General features: G+C 37.9%; 1 protein-coding gene across 2 annotated transcripts in view; it reads left to right on the top strand.

Moving 5' to 3' along the window:
- Positions 1-4,043: 4,043 nt before the first annotated feature.
- LOC105437164 (glycine receptor subunit alpha-3-like) overlaps positions 4,044-14,772 on the top strand; it is a 40,738-nt gene continuing 30,009 nt past the window's right edge. For both annotated transcript variants that reach the window (XM_030972554.1, XM_030972553.1), the window contains exon 1: positions 4,044-4,301. In XM_030972554.1, the coding sequence (XP_030828414.1) occupies positions 4,243-4,301 (59 nt within the window). In that variant the 5' untranslated portion in view covers positions 4,044-4,242. The remainder of the gene's footprint in view (positions 4,302-14,772) is intronic.

The following is a 14,772-nucleotide window of genomic DNA, read 5'->3' as shown; positions in this document are numbered from 1 at the left end:
CAAAAAAAGGAAAAAAAAGAGAACAAAAAAAAAAAGAAAGAAAAAAGAACGCACGCTGGAGAGAAACCCTTTCAAGTGCAAATATTGTGAGAAGATATTCAACTCATCTGGTAACTTAACCAAACACATGATAACTCTGGATATAACTGTGTATTTAACTGTTACTTGATTTAAAAAGACGTTATCATGCACTGCTTTTTATGGTCTCCATTGTGTTAATAGATGCCAGGAAAACATCACTTACGGGGTTCAAATAAACACCCCAAAAAAAATCGGTTCGCCGCTTCGCGGCTCGTGGACGATGCTCCGCATCGTCATTATTTTGGTCAACCCCCCCCCCTTAGCAAAAAGCTAGATCCGCCCCTGAGTCATCCCCCCAGGTATACGAACCTGTCTACGCCATTGCAGTCCTGTACCAAGACACGGATTAATGGAAGATGGAAATGTCATCAATGGAAGATAAAGAGAAGAACAAAAAGTGGCCCGAAAGAAAATTGTGGTAAGAACTTGAATGCACTGAAAAGTAGCACTTTATCGGGTAGGCCTACTCGTGACGGGGAAAAATCGGGAGGGGGCGGGTGGGATGGACACACCCACACCGTACCCTCTGCACCGCGGTCGCCCCGCCCCTGGTATACATCGGGTTCAAGAATGTAGGGAGTCTAATTGGTCAAGTGACATCACGTGATAGTTCATTTATCTTTCCTACCACAAAAAGTTCCCATAAAAAATTAGTGATATCCCACTGCTAAACGTGATAATGCAAGATGCATTAGGCGCCATGAAAATGCACGTAGTTTCGAATGACAAGGACATTGATTCGCACAATGACAATGACAATGACAATGGCAATGACACTGACAAGGGCAATTTATTCTCATGTCACCCACATTGGGGTATTGGAGAAGTTTACAATCAATTTGAATTTGTCAATATAACACTGCAGTATACAATACAAATCATATTAATGTTAATCAATACAAATATCAATAACGACAAAAATGATACAAATAAGTAATAATACAAATACTGATGACAGTGATTATAATGATAATTACTGACAAAATTAATGGAAGCAATTGAAAAAGAAAGTTACTGGTACCATTAAATTGTTATTTGAATCGTTGTTTATTATTATTGAATTAATGTTATTTGCACACTGAGACGCGCAGCCGCACTATTCATGTACAGTACAGTTTATACTGTGATGTCATTTCCCATGAATTTGCGATTCTTGGCATTTTTATCAGGTAATTTCTGAACTTATTTTCAAATCGCCGACCTGATTTATGAAACACATAATTCATATTTTGAAGCGCATACAATAGTGATTAGATTAGATTCTGGTCATAATATACTACATGTACTTTGTTTTAATATAAATATTCATTGTTTATTTGTATATAAAAAGGAAATTATTTGATAGATTGAGGAGCTCGCGCAGTGCACTCTTCACTTTGCACAGCACTCTCTTCACCCGCTCTTTCTTCCTGTCTCCTCTCCTCCTTTTGTAAGGCCGGTATCATTTCAAGCTCTGCTTACGATATCGGTCTTCTGCATTCTCCCCCTTTTCTTTCTTTTCAAATACGATTAATTGTACTATTGATTATTTATATTTATTTATTTGTGAATTACTACTTGTATTACTTATCATTATATTGCTAAAATGTATTCATTGTTATTTTTGTTATTGTTTATGGAAAATGCAGAAATAAAACTTGAAACTGAAACTGAAACTAATTAAGCACTGCGCTTGGTTAGGTTATACTTCGGATAATGAACTGGACAAGTTAGTCTCGTTAATTATTATTCTATTGTGATCAAATCTGTGTGTAGTGCATATTCACAAATGCACTTGCAAACATTGTATGAAACTGTACGCCAGAGGACGGTTCCCTGACCCAACATGTTACTCTGACATGGTTTTTATCTCACTTAATTAAGGAGTGGCAAATTAGTACCTCGAGACTTTTCCCTAAAGCTTTGAAATATTAATTCCAATCAAACATGATACGAATACCAATAAATCAAGCACAGAGAGAAAAATTCCACCTAAATAAAAGGCTCATGTGTAATAATATTAGACAGAAAACAGAAAGAGGAAAAGAAGAAGAATAAGGAGAAGAAGAAAAAGAAGAAGAAGAAGCAGAAGATGAAAAAGAAGAAGAAGAAAAAGACACCCTGCTTCTCATAGATGTTAGGTGCTTGTCGAGTCGGGCAGTGAGAAATGTGGTACGTGCCAAGGAGCAGTGAAACGGTATCCTGCTAGGATACGACTGTCATCGCAGTATAGTGAGCGTCCTTTAACATGTCACCTGCCGAAATGCTCCCTGGGGAGTGAAAAACGTGATCACGAAGTGTGCGGGAAATCCTGAATCTAGTCCAGATTATGTCTTTCTTTGTTTACATAATAATATATGTTTTTCTTCTTAAATCATGGCTTACGTCCCACACAGAGTGCAATTATACAGAACTAAGTAGGACTGGCCTGAATCTGATAACACGGCACTAATATCCTTTGGCAATATATTAACCTACACTTGCTTCTCTCCACCGAGGTGTTAAAGTGGGTACCCGGTGGGATGCGACCATCATTGTTGGTCAAACAGTTTTTGAATGTCAAGTAACGCCTGGCTGGAATGCTCCCCAGGAGTGGGGGTTGTGCACACAGCTTGGTGCGGGCAAGCATAGTCCAGAATCTGGCCTATTTAATTTTGATCTCCACCACACCAACGCTATCTCTCCCTGCTTATTTTTTACCAGCCGATGATGGCGTGATCTTTAAATTAGGACGCCCGGCGAAAAAATGGTCCTCAGGCTGGGCTGGTGAGCATAATTATAACGGCTTGAATCAAGTGTGTAGGGAAATCATAAAGGACCGTGCAGATTTTGGACTAGGGCAAGCACTGAATCCAATGACCGGGGTAATATAATAATTATATGTAAAGCGCTTAGAGACGTCCGAGAAGTATTAAGCGCTATATAAAAGCTGTATATTATTATCATAAGATTGTATACCTCAGTCTGCAAAGCGCTTATGACCTGAGACTACCTAATTATAACATGTGGTGCGGATCGAGGGGGCAAAGCGGTTCTTGTGATGTAGCCCCTTTAAAGTTAGCGAATTAAAGGCATCAGATTGTCAGTATATTAAAACGGAGTGTACAGTAAGATTACACGAAATGAAAATCAAATTTTTAGAATACAAATAACAATAAGACAATGCTGTTGGGACATTACAAAAAGAACGCTGGGCCAAGAGTAAAATAAAAGGGTGTAAATAATGACTGACAAACAATAGCAATTATAGTTCAAGCCTCCAACCCCAACCTCATTCATTTCCTCCTGTCGCTACACGCTATCTAAGCGGAACCCTATAGAAAATTGATAGGTAGCCTAATAATGTTCTATCCCACGAGTGGTAAAGAAATGAACAAATCAATAATTAAAAGGCAATTTTTAAAAGTGCTCTGCTGGACAATGTAATCTCACATGGATCAGAAACAGGGGCGGGGGCACCTGTACATTATTTTGGATACTAATGTGAGATAATTTAATCAATGGAGCATTGATTTGGATATTTTGATAATAAATGAACACAACATGCAACACTCTACACTACATCTCTGTTTGTCTCTATCCCAAGTGTACGCCTCTTTGCTCTGTCATCCCATACTTTCTATCTCCAGGGTCGCCTTTACTCCCTTGTAATATCAGTGTTCAACCAAAGCGTGTTTCACACTCTACAACAGGCGCGGATCCAGGATTTCTTAGGGGAGGGGGCCCAATTTTTGTTCTTGCTCCCAAAAATTTGAAAATCGGGCCGGCCGAAAGTCGCTCAGTGGGGGTCCTCGAAAATTAAAAAAATTGCACCTCCCCCCCCCTTGAGCGCCAGGGAGGGGGGGGGGGGCAACCCCCCAAAGGGTAAAAATCACGTGTTTTTACATGTTTTTTTCTCAAGGGGGAGCCCGGGCCCCTAGCCCCCCCCCCCCTGGATCCGCCACTGCTCTACAAAATGTAAGAACCCAATTGATGTACAAACACACGCGTGTCTTTACACCAGCGGCCGTATGGCCCGCCGTGTGGCGCCCTGTGGAGTTAGCTTTTGAATAAGCATGGTACTCAGATATCGATAAGAGTGACACCAAGCTACACACTTCAATCCGTTCACTATAAACGCATGAACATACCTTGTGCAAAGAGTCTTGGACGAGTTGCTTTACATGCCTCCTGTTCGTAATCATGTCGCTTCTTCAGATACTCCGTATCATTGCACTGGCTGTAGCTTGCTACGTTACAAGGTATGTTTTCTTCATTTAGTTTCATATGGTAAACTCATAAGACATTAGGCCATGAGAACGCTTGCGTGTGTGGCTAATCTTTTTATAAGCTTTTACTTATCTAATTTCATCTCATGACTTATCGGTCCATTTTACGAATGATCTTATCTTTTTTTTTATTTTTGATACAAAATTCAAACATCCAAAAGGGGCGTTGCAATGTTACCGAAAATACGTTTCACTTAACGACATGATAACGAAAGAAAGCTTTAAAAAATATTTTTTTTAAATCTCTTTTTAAATCGTGATAATTTCTCTTGCTAGCTTGCTTCATAGTGATAGGAGCGTACAGACTAGAAAACAACATCGTATAAAGAAACGTCATATAAGGAAATGTAATTGCGAAAACTTTTTGATCTCTATGGATGATATTTTATTTCCATATCATAATATAGTCCACAAAAAACCCTCAGTTGTTGAAATTCTTCGAAAATATATTATGTTCCGTTATAATCGAAAAAAAAGAAAGAATTCTATCTCCCTTTCTGACACACTAATACTGCAATGGTCATTTTTTGGGGTCGTTGTGGATGGATGGATAAATGGCATTTTATTGCATCTTTCATGAATGGCAGTTTCACATTGTAACAAATTACAAAACATTTAGTTTAAAATTAATAAAACGTGTCACGTTACTACTAACTTAAAGGTAAAGACCAGTATTGGAAACGCCCCAATTTCAAAAAAAGAAATGGAAGCTCTTATTACCAATCATGTGAAAGAATATGTTTTGAATATTACATGACGATAAAAATGTTGACGGGAAACCGCCTAATAATTGATATATTAGGTAAATTAGTATATCTATATACTGTTGAGAGATACAAATGCACGTGTCGCACACGTGTGTGTAGTCCCATATACATCTTTCTGTGTACAGTGCTTCTAACTTTATGAAGACTTGGCCAAATTTCTTATAATTTTGATGATTCCAGAACCTTGCAGTACATCTACATGATCAACCTTTTCTGATCGATTTCACAACGTTTCTTTCACTATGCAATTGCATGACCATAACTGGTCTTTAGCTTTAATACCATAACAAATAAAATACTACGCCAACCCCCAACCCACCACACTTCTGACAATCTTTAGCTAATCAGTGTCATTAATCCATTTCTCGTCCAGTGTCAGAGAATCCAGTTATTTTGGAGTTATCCAGCGTCTTTTAATTTGTAATAAGATTTTCCTTATTTTTTGCTTATTTCAATTCCAATACAAAAACAAATATACATATCAGTGATTATCGGTATTCTGGAATCGCAGGTACAATGCGCAAGTGTTATGTGCCCAATCAAAAACAGGCAGCGGCGTATTTAGGGATTATGTTGCCCGGGGCAAACAATGAAATTGTGCCCCTGCCAATTAAGCGAGACAGCAAAATGACCGAGCAGTTCTTTTTGGTGGTCATTTCTAACCCTCAATATCGCTATTTCCGGAGGGAGCACTGCAATCGAGTCATAGAATTTCAAATTTTAAACATCGTTCAGTGACTCCTGTCCCCTTATTCCTCAAATGGGGCCCAAGAGTAACGAAAATTCAAAAAATATATAATCGAGGAATTTAATATGGTAACCGAGATTCAAAGTGGCTTAATGTTGAAACCTTGCAAAAGACAATTGTATACACTGTAGTGTAACTTATTAAGATTGCAATATTTAACAAGAGGCTGATGAAACTTATAAAAAATGGAGAAAAGGAATGTGAATGTTATTCTTTTCCAAATTCAAATCTTCATAAACTATATTACAAGATCCTAAAGCAAAATGTGCGAGGGAGCAAACCTCGTCTAGGTTTGTTTTGTGTTTATGTCCGTCAAGTGCCTATACCCCGTATAGATATGCCAATGACTGAAGATACATATAGATTTTGTGGCATTGATTTTAAAATAGTGAATTAATTAAATCAGTTGATCAAAACATTATTTAAATAACGATATTCGATAAAGAAAAATCAAATAATTTAATGTGAAAATGAGATCCTTTAACTTTGCAATGTGCAAACTCCGAACTGATACGAGATTTATTAACTCACAAATATTTCCGATGCCTTTTTTCATAGATTTGTTGCCACCTTGTAGAAAATTATTTAAAAGAAACCTATCATAAAGAAAGTCATATTTTTCTACTACTTCTTTCTACTAATACTGCTACGAATTAGGACCTCTACTCAGATTAATCTGTACACTTCAATTGGCAATTCTATACCTAAGCAACTATGATGTACCCAAGTTTCCCGAAAAAGCGTGTTAACACACCATTGTATACATAGACCTTCGCGCTTTTGGTGTTCATACACCATTGTATACATAGACCTTCGCGCTTTTGTCTATTTCATAATGGATATACAAATTAACTTCAGTGTATTGTTCAAAATCAGAGGGCCTATCTGAACAATATTGATATTAAAAATCAGACGTTTGTAAAAAAAGAAAAAAGAATGAACGTACGGTGCATGTGATATTGATTTGATTAGTTAGTAAAGGCACTCTGAAAGTGATTATTGAATACAAGTAGGAGGCATATATTAAGAGAGAGAGAGAGAGAGAGAGAGAGAGGGGGGGGGGGGGGGAGGGGGTTTGGGGTGTATGCATTATTGAATCAATTAGTTATTGTTTTAATTGTTGCTGGGTATAGGACAAATATTGTGGATTGTCCTACCGAACAACACGTAATGTATGCAATTCGCTTTCGAAACAGGTGAATGCAATAATTTACAACGAGGCACTCAAACAAGATTTGTGCATTAAATTTTACCACATTACGAAAATGGCCTATTGAGATGTGCATTATCATGTGTTTTCTTTGGATGCAGATGTAGTCGTGTAAGCGTAGTTTGCAGGCACAAACGATCCTTTTGCGCATCAGTGTCAGCACTATGAGACTAGTGTAAGGGCGTCAATTTTTCTACACCATCGATTTGCGAATTTTGATATTTCCATCAGAAGATGTAAGATGGGATCACCTTAACCAGCGGATTCACAGTATTATGGGGGGGGGGGGGGGGGGGTGAGTCGGAGGACGGGGTCATTACCTCCCCCTCTCCCCCAATCATGTTGCTCTTCAGTATTGAACTCCTAGAGAGAGATCCCTTTCCAATGTACCATAGGAGTGACAGAGTATCTAAGTTAAATGGCAAGCCGCGCCCCTTAATCATATGTATGCCCCTTAAACATAAATGGGAAGTTTCTTCCTAATGTAATGTTGGGTATGATGAAAGTCGAAAATGAGAGATACAGATGAATGAAAGATTGAGGAAATCCGATAAGACAGAAATGAATTTTGACATTTGTGATCGATCAAACGCAAATTGGCATCTGTGATTTTCCTGCAAGCAGCCCTCCACTTTTTAATTCCGAGAGAAAATATTAGGAAGACAGTATATTCTTCCTCTTCGATGTTTATATTTGTGAATGAATGATTTTATTTCGTAGAATGGATCTGCGAAAACAAAACACGTTTATATTATTAGATTTATTTGTACATAATGGAACATCTGAGAGCAACTTCTTTAGAGAAAAGAGCATTACAAGGAGTAGACTGAAAGAAAAGTATATAAAATAGGAAATAGGTCGTATGTTTATAAATCTTCTTGTGGGAAATCTACAGAGAATAAAATTAAAATATGAAAAAGCATGAATAAAGTACTTTGTTGGGCGCTGAATAAACATACAAATATTCAAAGCTCGTGTAATCTATTAATGCTTTTGATTTGTATAATATATTAGTCCAGCAAATTTGTCTGTGTTAATGTGGTTTAAATGTCTGACTTTTTCCCAAGTAGTCAGAATAACAGGAGAATCGAGCAGCGACTTGCCCCAACATTTTTTCCCCCAAAATTGATTTCTTCCTAACTATAATGAAATGTATATAGTCTGACGCAAATTAAAGACAGAAGTAAACAATATCAGCAGATAAAACATTCTATGATAATTATGTATGTTTTTAGAATAAGTGTATCTAACATAATTATTAGTCCCTCACTTTTACCTTATGTAAATTACATTTCACTACCCGCACTGAAGGCGATGCAGCTGCAAAGATCAAATTAATTACGCTTACCACCCAAATTGTATACTGGGATCGTTTGTAGAGGTGTTATGGTCTAGTGGCTAAGTCACCGGACTGTAGATCACAAGGTATTGGGTTCAAATCCAAACACGGCACAAACGTTCTTTGGCATGACGTTAATCTACATTTGCTACTCTCCACCCAGGTGTTGAAAGAGAACCCTGTAGGCTGGAAACGTTAATGTAGTTTGCTCAGCATTGTGAGCGTCTGTAAAATGGCGCCTGGTGAGAATACTCCCCAGGGAGCGGAGAATATGAATACATTGTGTTCGGGCAAGTCTGAATCCGATGACCGGGGTATCAATATATCTGTAAAGCGCTTAGAGATAATTATGGACCATGTATTAAGCGCTTTTTAAACGCTGAATATTATCATTATTAAATTAAGTATTGTTAGCAGTAATTTTTAATCATTTCGGTGTTTAAAAAAGGTATTCCAATGACTTATAAACATGTATTTGTTTCATGCTGCTTGTAAGTGTCGGCTTGCATGGTGATGTAGATACACAGTAGGCTTGCGGGTGCACCATGTGAGAGAGAGGGAGGATTGAAGAGTCCTGAAAAAGGACTCTCGGTAATCTTTCTTGGGGTTTTGTAGTCACTCATCCTCTCCAAGCGCTATAGTTCTCCTTAGAACTATAAGCTAAGAAGGATAACCAACGGTCTTTTTCAAGACTATACCAACAGTCCTTTTCAGGACTACAAAACCCTCAAGAAAGATTACCGAGAGTCCTTTTTCGGGACTCCTCAATCCTCCCTCTATCTCACATGGTGCACCCGCAAGCCTACTATGTATTTGTTTGTCAGATCAATCAGCAGCGAACGTGGAAAGGATGTATAGCTATAATTTATGTCAATTGTTATCATAGCATTTTAGTAACAGCCTCAGCTTTTACTAAAAAATACCTGGTCTGGTGCTAATATCTATTGCTACCTAAATTAATAGTACTATCATATATTTTCTCATGGTTATGATAATGCTACTAATAAAATGGAAGATGATGATGATGATAGTGTATAAGTAGAAGTAATAGTAGTAGTAGTAGTAGTAATTGTTGTTGTCGTTGTTCTAGTAGCAGTAATAGTATCATCCTCCTTCTCATCGTCGTCGTCGTCATCGTCTTTTCCATCATTAGCATCATTACAATTAATATCTGGGAATGTAGAATGTAGAATTTTTTGCGTGAGGGATAAGGTGCTTTATGTTGGTTTAGGTGTGTGTGTTTGTGTGTGTGTGTGTGGACTGTTTGTATGTTTGACAATCGTAAAATCATCGCATTCATTATTAACTGTTGATAAAAGTGACAAATAAAAAATGATGTAAATTATATATATATCAGAAGGCCGTATATAATTTACGAACCGTATGGTAGTAGAACAAAACTTTTGTGTGACATAATTGTATAGCCTATACAGTGTGAGTCAAAAAAAAGTTTACACCTAGAAAATTGCTAATTATTTCAAAAATCAGCTATGAACAGTACATGATTATACATTGTGAAAAAGTGTTTTATCCGAAATCATTTGGTATCATTTTTGTGCGGTATGTGTTCACGCTTGGATGAACAGGAGGCATTGTTTGCGAGAGTGCAAAAATCGATTTGCGCCAAAGTTGCTAGTGTGATATCTGAATAAAACAATTGGGATTTTGATATTAATTCGGTCTTTGCAGATCCAAATAACATCCCTAACAAAATTAATCATGCCACACATATCAGATATCGAATATCAAATATCGACGAACATTTGTGCGTGTGTGTGTGCGTGCGTTTGTGAATTTGCTTCTGCAAAAAGCATATGCAGTGCATTTCATTTGATACACACAATTCATTCTCTCCGGCAGTCCGCTAATCCCAACATAATACATGCTGTAGGCATCATTTTGGCGTAAGTCGATTTTTGCACTCTCGCAAACAATGCCTCATGTTCATCCAAGCGTGAACACATACCACACAAAATGATACCAAATGATTTGGGATAAAACACTCTTTCATAAGATGTATAATAATTTACTGTTCATGTATTATTTGTTTAATAATTAGAAATTTTCTAGGTGTAAACTTTTTTTTTTGACTTACACGGTATACACAAGTTATGCATATTTAAAATAAGCATGGTAAGAATATGCTTTTATCAACAACAATCAATAATTCATGAACACAGATAAATGAATGCATAATGGATTATCTGCCCTTGAAGTAATAGTACCAGTAGATTTTCATATTGCGTAACCTGTTTAGCACAAGGCTTATCGGAAATAAGGGCTATACAAATGAAATAAATATTAAAATGTACCTGTAAATTAGATCTGTTACATGAACCCAAAACACCTCATACACAATTATTATGAAGACAAGCTACGGTAGGAAAGAATAGGTCTGTGAATGTTATCAAAGTATTTATTGAAATGGTCAATTTTGTAAAAGAACCATGTTATGAAGGAAAAAGAACCTCACTACATTTACTTAAACACTTCTTTTCTTTCTCATTGGAATCGCTGCTTCTGACCACTGTATAATACCTCAGTTAAATTAGGTGCATGCTTAAATTCAAGGAAGGAGGAGAGAGAGTGAGTGAGTTTATAAATTGTGTTTATAGAACATATAAGACAGCAATTTGTAATTTGCAGCAATATACAAATAAATAAGTCACACTGGTGGTACCATTAGGGGTCTATGAATGTTATTAATGTTTCAGGTAATTAGTCCACGGATCCAGCTCAAGGGATGAGCTTGCATCAACAGTTGTTAGAATTCAGTCTTCATCTAGGTTTGAAATCCTCATATAATTTGTATGCAAACTATGTAACTATTTATTTATTTATTGAAATATATTTATTCAGGATAACAAGAATCAGATATACATTGTAGATACAACATCTGTTTTACATCATGGTCCTGAACAGGATAAAAAAGTAGTACACGGAAATATAAATAATGAATATCACCAAAGCCTACAAGCAAAGGTAAGAACGGTATATAACTAACATATACGAATAATACGCATTAAAAGTAGTAAAAAGCACAAAACAAAAAGCAAAAACGACAATGTAATAATTTAAATTAACAGCGGAAAAAAACATCAAATGACTTTAATAAAAGGCATTAAAATATCACCAAAAAATTAGAAGAGGAGAAATGATGTAAGGAAATCGGTACAAAGTAAAGGAGGAAAGAGAGAAAGAAAGAAAGAGGGAAGAGAGAAATGGAGAGAGAGAGAGAGAGAGAGAGAGAAATAAGCCATGTCAAAGCAGTAAATGAATCGGCATTGTATCACACAGGTTTAAACAATTTGTCCTTGTACATACGTTTAAAAACATCGATAGATTTAGCATTTTGAAAAGCGGAAGGTAAACTATTCCAGATTTTACCACCAGCGTATCTAAAACAATTCTTAAAACATTCAAGATTAGGCTTCTAAGGTAAAACAACATTCAGCGTATTGGCAAGTCTAGTGTTAAAACCATGTCTGTCAAAAACCATTTCCACTTCATTGCATAATCGTACTGGGGCTTTTCCATGAATACAGTTGTACATTATACATTATAAAAAATAGTGCCGTCTAGTATCAATGGATTGCCATTTTAATGAATTTATTATATTCAAGCTATTTACATCATAATCAAAGTTCCCTATGACAATACGTGCAGCTCTTTTTTGTAAAACTCTTTTTTGTAACTGATAAATAAATATAAGAGAACGAGAGGTATGCAGAGAAGACCACTGACGTACGGTTGGATCAGGGCTTGCAGGGCTGCAGTCCGCTTAAAGTTTTCCAGAGACCATAATTTCAATGATGTATGTATGTATGTAATATGTATGTAATGTGTGCATGAATTTATGTATGTAATGATTGTATGTATGTAATGTACGTATATGTTTGTATGTAGGCAAACCTAGGGGTCAGTTTGGAAACCCTTTCTTTGTTTCAAAGACACGTTGAAGAGGCAGCTGACTATTAAAGGTTTCCCCTGACTCACTTGAGAAAGCGACATTTGTCACACAGAAAGGAGGCGACTGGTTAGACAGAGCTGCCAAGCACGTTGCAGCAATCTTCTGTCGTATATAAATACATTTATGGACAAACCTCATGCTTGCAATGTAATGACGGTCAGTTGAGCATATTTTAATACCTTTTTTAGTACCTTTTTTTTGGATCTATGTGATGAAGTTAATGCAATCGAGATTAGAATATGCTTTTTTTGGTGGACAGTTGCTAAAGTCGATTTTGATTTATCATTATTGATTTACCAATAGAAGCCATTGGACTGGCAGGTTGCTAATTGGCGTTGGGTCCAGGGGCGGAGCCCCCATCAGCTCAGGGATTTTTAGGCAATAAATAACAGTCGCATACTTTCAGTAGACGCAGTAGACGCAGAAAGTATGCTTTTTACGCAATCCTACGCTACTGTATGTAATGCCTACGCAATAGTACGCTACCCTTCGTCAGTCCAAGAAGTAACCGATCAAGCAGTAAAAGCGTATAAAGGCGACCTAGATCCTACCTGCGTTCCCTTAACGCCTGGCCTATGTAAACGTACGCAACCCTACGCCTGTTATACGCAATCGTACGCGTAAGTACGTCAAATGCATAGGCCGAAGGTACGTGGTGCCTATGCACAGGATACGTAATCATACGCCATCGTACGCCAGCATACGCATACCCTACGCAGGGACTACGCCGAAGCAACATTTGTTCATGAATACGCAGCCTAATAACACTACGCAACTATACGCAGAAAGGGTGTGAAAGGGTCTTTAAGTCGTCAGCCTGCGCAAACTGCGCTTACTTATGCACAGACAAACTCCAGTATGCAAATGCTGACGAAGCACGGATTTGCTTTCTTATTCTATCTGGTCCTCTTGCTCATGCCTTTCGATTCTCCCAGCGAAATTCTTTGTTTTCCCCTCTAAAGCCCCGTCCACACCACCCGTTGAGGATGTGAATTCGGGGAGAAAACACGCGAAATCCTCATTCAGGGTGTATTTTAGATTCAGAAGTCATTTAGGGGTTATCTGGAAAACCATGTGGTCACGCATGCTTACAATATTTGTACATGACTGAGACCCCTGGGCTGGGAGCAGGCATGCGCAAGATTTGATGCACGCTGACGATGGTCTAGTACCTAATTTATACTACGAATCTCGCTCAACAAGCCTAGCTTTTCTGAGATTCACTTTTTTCCCCCTCTCAGTTAAATCAAGCTATAGAAACTATTTTGTTTCATAGATGTGTTCTATGTTCGCTAGACCTTTATCAGTGGGGGGGGGGGGGGGGGGGTGTAGAGGCCACCGATTATCGACAAAATTAGCCAGTGGCGGATCCAGGGGGGGGGGGGGGCCGGGGGGCCCGGCCCCCCCCTTGAGAAAAAAAATCATGTAAAATCACGTGATTTTTAACTTTTTTGGGGGTTGGGCCCCCTCAAGGGGGGGGGGGTGCAAATTGAATTTTTTTTTGAGGATCAAAAAAAAAAAATGTGCTCACTACCCCCCCCCCCCCCCCCCCCTCACTGAGCGAATTTTCGGCCGGCGCGTTACTCACATTTTCGGGAGCAAAAAAAAAAAAAAATTGTGCTCTGTCCCCCCCCCCCCCCCCCCCCCCCCCCCCCCCAACTGAGCGACTTTTCGGCCGGCGCGATTTTCAAATTTTCGGGAGCAAAAAAAAAAAAAAGTTGGGCCCCCTCCCCTAAGAAATTCGGGAACCGCGCCTGAAATTAGCCATCAGTTACCGACAAATATATTTATGCCAATGTACCAATGTATCCATCCATCAGTCCACCCATCCATCCATCCATCCGTCCATCCATCCATCGATTCAACCAGCCAGCCAGCCAGCCAGCCATTTCACAGACTAACTATAGATCTGTAATTCTGATATCAAGCTAATCTGATCAACAGTATTTGTTTAACCAATCAACAAGTACCAGTCATTCGTCCATGGGTTTGGGCATGCATAGGCCCAGTGTGTGTTTTATTATATACTGAATTTAAAGGCACAATATTGATACCAGTGAATTACTTTCATATTGTTACTCGTTACTTGATTGGTTCTTGTCAATTTGTAATAAGTTAAATTCCATCATTGTACACATATCACCACGTAAAATACCCGCTGAAATTAGATAATATGATAAATATATATAAATGTAAATATATCAAGATGTTTGAATAACAGAACATGAGATGTATGCAACCCTGCACATCAATTTATCAATTTATATTTGGATTTCACCCGACCTTTAACGATACGCTGAATGTATGCATGTGGGTGTATGTAAGAAGGTTCAATGTTCATGAAAACATGTGCCAACAACTTCGAAAATTAAAGGGACTAATGCATCTTGCCAGCTTTCTAAAGTGTAAG

This window comes from Strongylocentrotus purpuratus, unplaced genomic scaffold (genome assembly GCF_000002235.5).
Source record: "Strongylocentrotus purpuratus isolate Spur 01 unplaced genomic scaffold, Spur_5.0 spur5_scaffold_6, whole genome shotgun sequence".
NCBI classification, from domain to species: Eukaryota; Metazoa; Echinodermata; class Echinoidea; order Camarodonta; family Strongylocentrotidae; genus Strongylocentrotus; species Strongylocentrotus purpuratus.
The sequence above is the reverse complement of the archived record's forward strand: the minus strand, read 5'-3'. Positions and strand labels throughout refer to the sequence as shown.